General features: G+C 38.9%; 1 protein-coding gene across 7 annotated transcripts in view; it reads right to left on the minus strand.

Moving 5' to 3' along the window:
• The window catches only part of APP (amyloid beta precursor protein), a 262,507-nt gene that overhangs the window by 85,950 nt on the left and 163,548 nt on the right, over nucleotides 1–13,009 (minus strand). For all 7 annotated transcript variants that reach the window (XM_077878896.1, XM_077878895.1, XM_077878894.1 and 4 more), the window contains one exon: nucleotides 1,311–1,444. In XM_077878896.1, coding sequence (XP_077735022.1) covers nucleotides 1,311–1,444 — 134 coding nt within the window. The remainder of the gene's footprint in view (nucleotides 1–1,310; nucleotides 1,445–13,009) is intronic.

The following is a 13,009-nucleotide window of genomic DNA, read 5'->3' on the forward strand; positions in this document are numbered from 1 at the left end:
TGTGCCTGAAGGCCAGTCATTTGAAACCTCTAGGAACTGGCTAATTTTGGGAGGGGCTGTCTTTCTAGAGTTGGTTAAGGCCTCAGTTGTCAAAACAACAGAAAATATAAAAAATTAAAACCCATAATTAATGTGATCTTTTAAAGACTTTCTGTGAGCTTAGAGAATATATGGCAGACTAATCCATGAATCCTATTTAAGGTCTATTACAAAAACTTGCATTTGTGCTAAAAATTACGAAATCAGCAATGCTTTGATATTTACCACAGAATATTAACACTAAAAAAAGGAATGGTTGACTTTGACCCGAGAGTTTTCCTCATTCACTCATTTATGTTTCCTTAAACTTTTCCTTTTGTTTTTTCACTCTGAATTGTAGTCTACAAGTTAGGCAGTGACTGGTAAGGAAGTGTTGATATATATTTGTGGAAGGAAGGAAGGAAGGAAGGATCTGAAAAAAGGGCTAAAATCAGTATTATTTATTTTTAATAAATATAATACCCAGCACCTGGTATAGACATATCAGAAATTGTAGTTGATATTATTAGATATAAATTAGCCAGGTTTTGAACAAATTTTTCAAATTGTTTCATAAAGAAATCTGCTAAAAAAGAAAACAACCCCAAAAACAAAACAAAACAACCCGAACCCAAAACAAAAGCCAGGGTTTTTTCATGCATTGTACCAAGAGCGAGAAAGCTTCTAGTTACAAATGCCATCTTTTGCGTTTCTTATATTGCTTTGTTCTAGAGTGGGAAGCCACAGTCTCGAACCACTGTTGTATTATTGATTGTTTATGAAAAAGATAATGTGATCATTATGATTCAATACTGCTTTTAAGTTCCTATGGCCCCATGAATTAGCTTTGGAAGAAATGTGAGGTTCAAAGTCATAATACTTTGGCACCTAATAAAAAATATTCATCTTTACTGCAGATCATTTTATGGAATTTTAATTTACAACATCATGGTTACAGGGCTACCTGTAATAAAAATATTATACACAGAATAATAAAACCAGAGAGAATGTTGCAGATATAATTTGTGCTTATAAAATCCTGCTATACTTAGTGTAATTGCATCTCTCCTAGGTGGTATGCTCAAGGATTCTAAAAACCCCAAGCTGATAAACATGGAGCAAATGTTTTAAACTAAGACCTTACGTCTTTAAGGATCTGGATAAAATTAAAGAGCCCTCCCATCCCTAGGCATTCATCAATCATAGGGCCCCTAGGCAGACTCAGAGGCAGAGGCCAAGTTCAGATTTCCCCTTTATTGTTAATAATCTAAGGGATGAAGAAGTCCCATTACCTGGGACATTCGCTCGCGGTGCTTGGCTTCCAGCCTCTCTTTGGCTTTCTGGAAATGGGCATGTTCATTCTCATCTCCAGGTGTCTCAAGATACTTGTCAACGGCATCGGGGGTGCTGGCTGCTGTTGTAGGAACTATAAAGTAAAAAGAAGGAGGTTTGAGAAGAGAAACAACATCTAATCATTTCAAAGAAAGCCATATTTTCCATTTACTACAGAACAAAGAATTTAGTAGAGCAGCACATACAGGTTAATGCTGTTTAAGAGAACACCATGAGACATTTCACAGCACGGTACAAATGTTTCACCCCTTCCAAGTTGAGGATGAAAGAAAATCTATAGAACAGTCCATTTTGTGATTATATTTAAAATTCTTTACAAAACAAGCATGCACAGAGCAGTGCTTAATAGAGACATTTTATCCCAAATCCCTATGCCTTGCTAAACTAACTTTTATAATCTTGAAAGTAAGATATGTTATCAATATCGCATCCTGTGATTCTTAAACCAAAGAAATCTCAAAATCAGTATACTGCTGAATAACCACACAACAAAGTAAAGGTAAATTCTACGCTATGTATTTCTGATAGCTTGATTTCAGAGCCACCTTTTGTGAGAAAGTGTTTGAAATACTACCCAAAACCGTGTAAATATCAATAAATACATTTCTGAAATCACACCTTTCTGCCATCACAAAATTTGACAATAGTCGGCCCATTTCATTACACTAGTTGTCAAAAAGAAAGTGATTTCTATTTTGAATTCAACTAAAACTGCTAAGCAATATGACTGAGTTGCAACATATACTGCTAAATTATGTGGAAACATAAATATCCATAAAATTGAAGTGTACTATAAAACAAAAATATTTTTACTCCTGAGCCAAGTGAATTGTAATGGCCTATATAAGCAGTTTTCCAAAAGATTAATAATGATTAGTGAGAATTCAGAGCATTTCTGAGCTTACAAGAAAAAAAGAAAGACAGGAAAAGAAAAAAGATTTTGATGTAGAGTAGATTACATTCAGCCCAAACTGTGAAATTAGGTGTTTTCACGGCAAATCAAATTAAGCGTTTTACTCAAAAGCTTATTCAAATATCACCAACGTTCTAAGTATTTTTCCTACTGATTTTATCTAACTATGGACTACTATATTTATCTAATTATGGACTACTATATTTGAGATAGAATATCCCAAAGAGGACTTAAATGAGAAGTATTTATGGATAAATCATTTTGAAATTAAATTCTAAGATGTCTTTTGTACATGCTTTGAGGAAAAAAATCGCCTGGAATCTTCACACTCCAAAGGCTTCAAGATTAGAACCAAAGCCAGAGCCTTTTGTGTTATGTAATTAAATAATATCTTTAATTTTATCTTTAATTTTAAAGAGAAATATTTGTTCAGATTTCTTCCCTTCTTTAATCTGTTTAATGGTTATTTAAAAAATATATGAGCAGTTTAGGTATCTACACAGATGTTGCTTCAAGTGGAAGGAAGGAGGTAGAGCGTATTCCTGGGATTATTTTTCAGAATACTTGTGTGTTCACCCCTCTGCCTCCACCAAGTCAACAGGTCTGGGACTGGCACAGGGCAGACATTAAAAAGCATCTGCCCCCATCTTCTGTGTGGCAGATGAGTGACAATGTATTTGAGCAGCAAAAAGGTTGGAAAAGCGGCATAACATGAGCCATCTGTGTCCCTGTTTCTTTATGTATCAGGCCAGCATACCAGGCACCCTGGGAAAAAGAGAGGCTACTCCATGCGTTAGGGTGGTACATATGGTCCTCCACGTTACTGCTCTTCTCTTTTCCTTTGCTTGTCACATGTCATTCCAATCTTGGAGCTTATGCAGCCACTGAAAAAATTAGCTACTTTTATTTAGAACTGGACTATGAAATACCACCTACAGGAGAAGTAATAGATGTTTTTCTATAAGATCTTCGGTATATAACACACATAAAGGCCCACAAATGATTGGAAATGAGTCCTTAATTTTTAAGACCAAGAAATAATTTTCAATTTAAAATCCTTTTTTGTAAAAAAAGGGAATCAAAGCCTAGTATTTTTCTGCATAAATTCAAGCAAATCAATATGCAAGTATATTTAACTTCATCAATGTTCCCCACTTGAAATGGAAGTGATGTTTAGCATTTTAAATTTGTTTCCTGTGGTTTTCATCATTTTTTCATCTTTGCTGGTACAGCTTAAAGGAGAACAAGTTAAAAGTTCTCTTGGTTAAAAGTTCTTTTGGTGTAGTGAAATCTGGCAGGATGACAAAATTAGGCAGACCATATTTTATATTTTGAACAAATGAAAATGTAGAGATGTTTGGGGTTCTTTTCATTGATGGAGATGGCCATCCAGCTGTTAAGTGTCATAGCCATGACACAGCATCCTCTTTGAAAACTGGAATTACAAAAGCTACCAAATAAGTAGGAAAGCTCTCCACCCAACTTTTATGGTTGGCAAATTGTATGGTTTTCTCCAACTCTTATGATATGCAGACACTGCGTACTGTTTTATGGAAAGGAGATAAACACTGAAATCTGAGTCGTAAAATCTCATTAGTCTTTGTTAAAATGTAGCTTTGTAATATTAAGAATAAAAGAATATCAGAGAAATGAGCATGCAAGGTATATTTAATAGGATTAAGAATATTCCAAGTATTAAAACTTTTTAGGTACGTGGAAATAAATACAAATACTGTATTACTGATTTATTCCATTTAATCCAATATTTCTCTTCGAGTAAATCCTTGTAAGCGGCCTTGTTATTGCCTTTCGTCGAAGACTTTAAAGGAAGCCGTCTCTCTTTTAATCTTTAATTCAAGCATTTTAGCTGTTCATACTAACGCTCCATCTCAATTAGCATGAAATTTTCCTGCATTCGTACCGACCAAGCAAATCAGATCACTGTCCAGTCAAAGATAGAAGAATGATGGTACATCTTGATATCTGAAAAGGAATTTAATATTTCATTATCACTCCCCTGCAGCTGGTAGGAAGGAAGGGAAGAACCTTTTAAGGAGGAATTATGTACAGAAAGCTCGGCTTCTGTTTCTCTAATATTTCTGCCTCTTAAAGATATGACTGCACCAGGAACAGCTGCTATGCTGTGATGAAGTCCATGGTCGGCAGGACGCATGATAATGAGGATAGTGGCAGTGGTAGGACACCTGTGGCCCTCTGTCTGTACCCTTTCAAGGTGCTTCCTGTGAGAAGGGAGTGGGTATGTTCCAGAGCACAAGGGAATGGGAAGCTGTTTATCGTGGGTCATTTAAAACACAGGTCATTTTAACAACAAAGTCTAGAAACAAGCTGGCCTCAGGAGGGTTTACTTTTGTTGTGCTTTTTTTAAGCTAGCATATGACAGTTCATCCTGTCCAGAGACGTCTGAGGCTCCTTAGAAGCTGTGATCTCGGCTCACATTTCTAAGTTGGCCAAATAAATTTATCAGCCTCCACTGTACTAGGTGCTTCCCTTGCATCCTCGTGTAAGATGAAGGGAGAGGGAAAAATTGCCCCATTACATTTATTGTGCATTTGACATAATTCCTCATATCCCTAACCCACAAGCAAATCTGAATTTGGGATTAGGTAAACCATGAAAAGGCTTATGAAGTTTAATATTTAGAGCAGAAAAGGGCTAATCCCTCGCAAAGTATTTGCTTTTGTTAATGAACAACATGAACTGGCAAAAAAACATGCTTTGCTATGATACTGTCAACCTATTTTCTATCAAACAGCTGTCCCTGCCCTGAATGCTATCTGGCAAGTGACCTCTACCCAGTGTTCAGAAGGCGGAGGGTTATGAGACAGGGGTCAGGCAAAAGATCGCACGGAGCATGGACCTAGATGATCGTTTGGCCTTTGGCCCCCGCTCAGATGCCCTCATTTACGCCTTCTGCAAGGAAGCTTACCGGATACATGCCCCTTTCAGAAAACCAGACTCAAAATTCAAGATTAAACACCTCTAGCTCTGGGTTTTAACCTCTCGTCATTAGCAGCACAGCAGCATCACATGCGTGGGCTTTTAACTTTCCAAATGACCTTCATATTGGTTGTCTTTGTTTAGTTAACATAACAGCTGTAAAATATGGTAGGACATACCTTTCAAAACTGAGAATGGGTATCAAAGTGTAATACCGAACAAAAACAAATGCTACAGAAGAGCAGCTCCAACTCCTAGCACATTACTGCCTCAAGGTGAACATTCCAGTTCCAAAAATTCAGTGCTATTCTGGACAACTAATATTTTTCACAGAAGCTTCATCCTTGCTTTTCTGCAACCCGGGGAGGTCAGAGGTATCTGAAAAGCTGAGATGGCTTCTTGGATGTACCATGTGCCCGTATATTCCTTTATTCCTCTGTTTAACAGGTATTACAACCCATACCAAAAGTAAGACACATGGGAGAAACCAATGAGTAGAACAAAGACCCCTGTGGCATTATATTCTAGTGAGAGAAGCAATCACCTCAAAAAAAAAAAAAAAAAGTCACATTGTTAGAATGTGATCTGTATTATGGAGAAAAAGAAAACTAGAGCAGGGCTGGGAAGAGTTAGGAGCGCGGGCGAGAGGCCAGGCTGGTCTAACTGAGAAGGTGTGTAACACAAAGAGATGAAGCCCCACTTCCCTGTCACCTGCTGGAGGAATGTAGCAGGTAGCCTCAGAAACAAGCACAAAGGCACTGAGAGGGGAGTGTGCATGGAAAATTCTAGGACAAGCAAGGTCAGGGTGGCCAGAGCCGAAGGAGCAAGGGAGAGAGGAAGGAAATAAAGGACAGATCAGGTAAAGGCTGTAAGAAGCAATGCAAGTTGTTTTGAGGAAAGGAAAGATCTGATAGGATGCTTTAAAAGGGTCACTGTCAGGCAGCCTGGGTGGCTCAGTGGTTTAGTGCCGCCTTCAGGCCAGGGCCTGATCCTGGAGACCCGGGATTGAGTCCCACATTGGGCTCCCTGCATGGGGCCTGCTTCTCCCTCTGCCTGTGTCTCTGTCTCTCTCTCTCTCTCATGAATAAATAAAATCTTAAAAAAAAAATCTTAAAGTCCGTTTTTTTTTTTTTTTTTTTTTTTTTAAATGGGATGCCTGGGTGGCTTAGCAGTTGAGCGTCTGCCTTCAACTCGGGGCTTGATCCCAGAGTACAGAGATCAGGGATTGAGTCCCACATCGGGCGCCCTGCAGGGAGCCTGCTTCTCCTTCTGCCTATGTCTCTGCCTCTCTCTGTGTGTGTCTCTCATAGATAAATAAATAAAATATTAAAAAAAATAAATAAAAGGGTCACTGTCTGCTAAGGGACAATGGGGAAGAAGAGGGTGAGGGGTGATGGTGGAAGGCTCCCTTCCCTTCTCCCCAGACTTCAGACGAATCACAGATTCGCTTCTCTCTCATCCACAAAATGCTTATTACCTAAACCAGATACCAAGGGAGAAATTCTTTTCAAGTGTGTGAGGGCCCATTTCAGTTTTAACAATTTGGCACTAATGTATGTTGCAACATTTCCACCTCATGCTGCAATCTTAGTACCTGTCATAGCCGCCCCCCCCCCCCGCCCCTTTTTTTGGTGGGTGGATGGGGCACACATCTTTGTTTCGGTGTATTTTAATTTTTATTTATTTTATTTTGGGGGGTAGACAGATGGCACTGTGGGGGGGGGGTGGTGAGGGGGAGAGAGGGAGAATCCCAAGCAGGCTCCACACCCAGCTCGGAGCCCCACGTGGGGGCTTGATCTCATAACCCTGAGATCTCGACCCGAGCCAAAAATCAAGAGTCAGACACACAACGGACTGAGCCACCCAGGCACCCCACTGCTTTCAGTTTATTAATGACCCCTGGTGCTGCACCCAATGTTCCTGTACACAAAGTACACCACCATTACTGGGGACATGATGCCAACACAACATTTCCATTCAGCATTTCCCTGAGAAAACTTTCTAAATTTTAGGAAAAGTTACTTCAAAACAAGGTGAGAACTGGTATCATCAGAATGCAGTAGAAACTGCTCCCCTTGCCCTTTTGGAGGACCTCTCTATCTGAGACATGATCAAATTCAGCTAATAAATCAAAGCTTATGCCACATTTTTAGACCATTTCAGTTCTGACTGTAGAATCACTACAGAGTGATACTTTCATACCAGATGCAATAATGTGGAGTCGAAACACTACAGACATCATGAAAAACTGCCCTTGTCATTCTGATATTGGCTTATTTCCTTAATTTCTAGGAGACACATAATTTTATAGACAAGAAGGGCTCAGGATACAAAAGGAGCAAGAACCCCACCTTCAAACAGTAACAACCCCGACTATCTACATCAGACCACAAGGCTGAATGTTTCCCCAAACAGAGGCCCATGAATGGCATTTAGTCCACATACTAATGCTAACAAGAAAATCTGCTTAGTCTCCTTTCATCCGGAGTCAGGCAATTTATCAATGAAGATGAAAGTAAATTAAGACCTATACCAGTAATTGCTTTATCATTGAAAATGCTATTTTATACACAGCTGGCAACAGTGTGACTTCAAATGGTTATGATTTATATGAGAGGTGGTAATGAGGATAAGTCACAAACAGGTAAAATATAAACCTATAAAGAAGGATTTTAAGTGCAAATTTAATTTCAAAACAAGGCAGAGCTTGCAGACGGAGATCCTGATTTTAATGAAAAGGTAAAAAAAAAAGTCTTTTCATTTCTCTAATTCCAAAATTACTAAAATCCCTAACACGTTCTAAACTCATATATTAAAAAAATAAATAAATAAACTCAAATATTCATCACACCCAAGTCCAAGTTAGAGGAGCCACCTGTAATGTGAAAATAGCAAATAGCATGTGACCCTTAAATATTGTTCCAGACTCTCTAAAAACAGAAAAGAAAAAAGAACAAAGGCCCTTTCCATTCCAACCATGCCCTTGCTTCACGCTTGTTTTACAGTTGGTGCGATCATAGTTGGCAGACTATCAAATGCGCCGTACAGACATAAGGTAATAAAAATGTAATCTATGCTGTGTTTACTCTTCTCAAGCTGCATTTCTTTTTTATGTCTTATGGACACGAACTGGATGTGGGAATTTTGTCAAATATGTGAAAGGAGTGTGAAAGAATGAGTGCTGGCGTTATTTTTATTTATATCTATATCCGATTCAGCACAATGCACCAAAATTTAAGAGCAACCTCAAGTCTGAATCTAAAAACCACATGTGAAGCAACAGCAATAATAATTGGCATCCAGAATGTCTTACCCTTGTTACTGTTTCCTGTCCATGTGTCAAGAGCTATTCTCAACTTCATTAATGGTGGCTCAGAAACAGATGATCTGTCAGAGTTGTTCAAAAAGTCAAAATCTGCAATATTATCTACTTTCAAAGAAATTGTAACAGGAAAAGCCAGATAGAGCTGTTAACCTCTATGGAGGTCTTAAGGATAAAACCAATTTCATTAAACACACACACACACACACACAATTTCATTTTCCTCTGGCCTTCCATACCAGTCTTTCCCTACACTTGTATATTTTACTTTATATTGTTACTTAATCCTATCCCATGCCTGGGTCTCATCTCATCAATAGAACTGTCAAGTTATTGGAAGCAGGGAACTTGGTTTACTTGGCTGGTGTCCCTCAAAATACACAGCTTAGCACCAGCATATCTTGAGCTCAGAAGTTACAGCTTTATTAAATCAGAGGTTGATGTGCCAGTCTCTTCTTGTACATAGTAGTTTTTTGTTGTTGTTGTTGTTTCTTTTCTTTTTTTTTTTTAAAGATTTTATTTATTTATTCATGAGAGACACACAGAGAGAGGCAGAGACACAGGCAGAGGGAGAAGCAGGTTCCCTGTGGGGATCCTGATGCAGTACTTGATCCCGGGACTCAGGGATCCCGACCTGAGCTGAAGGCAGATGCTCAACCACTGAGCCACCCAGCTGCCCATAAATAGTGTCTTTTTTATGGAGCACAGCTGTATGTTTGTTGATCTATTGTCTGTGGCTGCCTTCATGCTATGATTGCCAAGTTGAGTATGCATAACAGAGACCATATGGCCCGCAAAACCTAAAATATTGACCCTCTCATCTCTTATGGAATCACTTCATCCCCCTAGAATAGAAAGGTGTCATGATCCCAAATACACTACAAGTAGTTGGAGGATATTACTGGGAAAGAGAAAATTAGGAGAGATTTTCAAGGTCTGTTTGGAAAAGTGAGGACACAAGAACTTCATGAATATGAAAAAAAAATTATCTATTTCTTGAAGATTTTATTTACTTATTTATCTGAGAGAGAAAGGGCACACGTAGGGGCAGGGGCAAGGGCAGGGGTAGAGGCAGAGGCAGAGGCAGAGGGAGAGGCAGAGGGGGCACAAAGCCTGATGTGGGGCTCGATCTCACAACACTGAAATCACAACCTGAGTGGAAATCAAGAGTAGGACACTTAACTGACTGAGCAACCCAGGCAACCCTCATGAAAATAAACTGATCAAATAATGTTCATAATTAATAAAAATATAATGAGTTTTTTTATTATTCTGAGTAAATGAGTATTTATTTATTTATTTAAATGTTGGTTTCCTGAGTGAATCAATTCCTGTCCATCTTAGGATTTGTCCCTATGAGAGCTTCAAGGAAAAAGCCATTTTTCATTCTGATCATTTCTCAATAACGGAGATGTGGCTTCTCATACATGTCAATCTAATAGATTTTACTGTCACTGATGTGACATGTAATTCAATGCACTCCCACATCTTTTTAATGATTTTAATTACTATTAATAATACTTGGCAGTTTTATAAAAATATCATAGTTCCGTTAGTATTCGAGAATGTGCTAATGGGAACTAATATTTGCTACTTTGTAATCAAAAAGAAGAAGTACGGTGTGATTGAGAACAATGGGTCAAGTCTGGCCAAAGACTGCCTCGGACCAGATAAGACAACTCTGGGGTGAAGGTGGCACATTCCATTCAAAGGCTGCACAGTGAGTTTGCAAATTGTGAGCCTCTCAGGTAGCAGCCTCAGGACTTGGGGATGGTGATTTGGCCTGATTTGATATGTCCTCATTATTTTTAGATTCTCTGGAAGTGTATTAGTCTATTCTCCTGGTATTTCGACCACTTTGATGTGAGTAGAAGTCTTTTCCCCTTCTGGATCCTGCATGAGGCCAGATCTAGCCTTTGCAGAAACCCTAAGGCCATAAACACGATTCCAAGGTACAGCTTAGATGCCAAGCGATCTGTGTGGCAAGGCCAGGTGGCATCACTACAGATGGCTGTTCTCTAGCATATGCTGGGATTCCGTGAAACTAAGAGGAAACAGAGAAGGAGGTGGTAGTACACGGGGGAACATGCAACTTCCAACCCGGGGGTTTGCTGGTTTAGTCTGTGTGCCCAGTAGCACTCACATTAGAGTAGAACAGCTAGGAGACCTCTAACTACCGTACAGTTGGCACAGCAGTTTCTACCCTATCTTGTACACATTGAGAACTAGGAGGGTGGCCTAACAAATTCAATTTCATTAACATCTGTCAAGAACTGGAGGCTTCTGAACTTCAACATGTCGACAGGCCCTCAAGTTCCTGGAAAGTGTGCCTGTTTATACCAGTCCGGTTCTATCTTTGAATCCGATGTGGGCTCACCAGAAGTCTAGATCAGAGGCTCTCAACGGGGGGTGATTTTGCCCTTCCTTGCCTCAGGACACAATTTGGCAAAGTCTGGAGACAGCTGAAGTTAGCACAGTTGAGGTGGTATCACTGGCATCTAGTGGGTAGAGGCTAAACACGCTGCTGAACATCCTCCATATACAGGACAGCATCCCAAGAACGAATTACCTAGTCCCAAGCATCAATAGTGTCAAGGTTGAGCGACCTGGGTTTTAATACTGTCTGTGCCACTGCAAGAAGAGAGCCAAAGAGGGGTCATTTGTCGTTCCCTAGGGCCACATCTTTGGTACAGTCAGCTGACTAACTCCTGGCACGATGGCTCTTTGTGACATTAAATGCCATGAAGACTCAGTCTGTTTGCCTTTTGAGATGCAATCTGACAGGAAGACGCTAGATAAAAACACAGTCATTCTCTCATATTTGAAATATAAACTAAGCAATAAATATTTATGTACTAATCTTACTATTCACAAATCCAAATGGACAATACAAAATTAATGTCAGAAACAATTCGGGTCCCATCAGATACTTTATCTCAAACAGCAAAGAGATTTTATAAAGGATTCAAATCCACAAGTTTATGAGTAAAATGAAAGCTCCAGAGCCTCTTATCTCTATCCTCTTTATCCACGGTTTAGATGCTTATCTACAACTAAATATAAACAAAAAATCAGTGTTCCTTAACACTGCAATACTCAAAATTGGTTTTTATGACAAAGATTTAAAATCTAGAAATACATGATTATAATACATTTTGATGGGAAAATTACTGTATTTATAATGTAGACCATCAGAGATTTTCTCCACATGTGCAATGTTACATAGTTTAACTGAGGAGCCTTTTCATTTCATATTTATTATTTGACTAGATGTAACTCAAACTGAGAAACCCATAAAACCGATCACTCTGGTGAAGAGGGACCCTCCAATGAAGCCCTAGGTTGGTGAAGGAGCCAAGTGCAAGCCCAGCTTACCAAATCATATGGTCTTGTTCACCTTCTCCTTGGGTTCATTTCTGACTACATCCTGCTATCTGCATTTAACCTCCAGATGACCGTGACTTCTTTTAATTCATATGTGTTACTCTGCTATAAATAAGAGAGCATCACTGCACAGGCTATAAATAACTAGAAATTATATGCTTTCTCTAGTCTGTTTGTACCAGTACTGCAGAACCCTACACTTGCTGTGATGAATAGTCTCTGTAGGTAGACAAGAAAATAGAGCTGCCAAAATCATTTCACCCTCCTAGAATGGAAAGGTGTCACGATCCCAAATACACTACAAGTAGTTGGATGATATTACTGGGAAAGAGAAAATTATGAGAGATTTTCAAGGTCTGTTTGAAAAAGCTGAGGACTTAAGAACTTCATGAAAATAAAAACAGCTTTAAAAAATATATTTCTTAAAGATTTTATTTATTTGAGAGAGAGAGCCCACGTAGGAGCGGGGGCAAGCACAGAGGGAGAGGGAGCACAGAACCCGATGTGGGGCTCGATCTCACAACACTGAGATCATCACCTGAGTCGAAATTGAGTCGGACACTTAACCAACTGAGCCACCCAGGCACCCCACATGAAAATAAGTTCATCAAATAACATTCATTTCTGCTAACTAATAAAATGAATTTTTTTACAAATAGGGGAAAGATATTTCATTTATTGAGGCATTTAGAAAAAAGTTTTTCATATTCTTCCTCTGTTATTTTCTGTATTCCTAAAACGTGCTGTGAACCCTCTGTTATTTTCTGTATTCCTAAAACGTGCTGTGAACTTCAAATGTAATTTTTTTTTCAAATGTAATTTTTCTAACCTAAGAAACAGAACCAAATCCTTGGCCATATGGAGTACAGTGTAAAGCCACAAGATTTTTTATGTTTTAAAGCTGGTCCTGCCACGTTTGATGGCTCTCATGGCCTCATTTTATCCTATGTATAAAGGACATGAAGAAAATGCCCACAAAGTGCTTCTGAGAAAAATAAGTGATCCGAGAAAATGCCTGGTAAATTGCAACCTGCCACAAAGATCAATATATTATTAATCCT

The sequence above is a fragment of the Canis aureus genome, chromosome 30 (assembly GCF_053574225.1).
Source record: "Canis aureus isolate CA01 chromosome 30, VMU_Caureus_v.1.0, whole genome shotgun sequence".
NCBI lineage: Eukaryota > Metazoa > Chordata > Mammalia > Carnivora > Canidae > Canis > Canis aureus.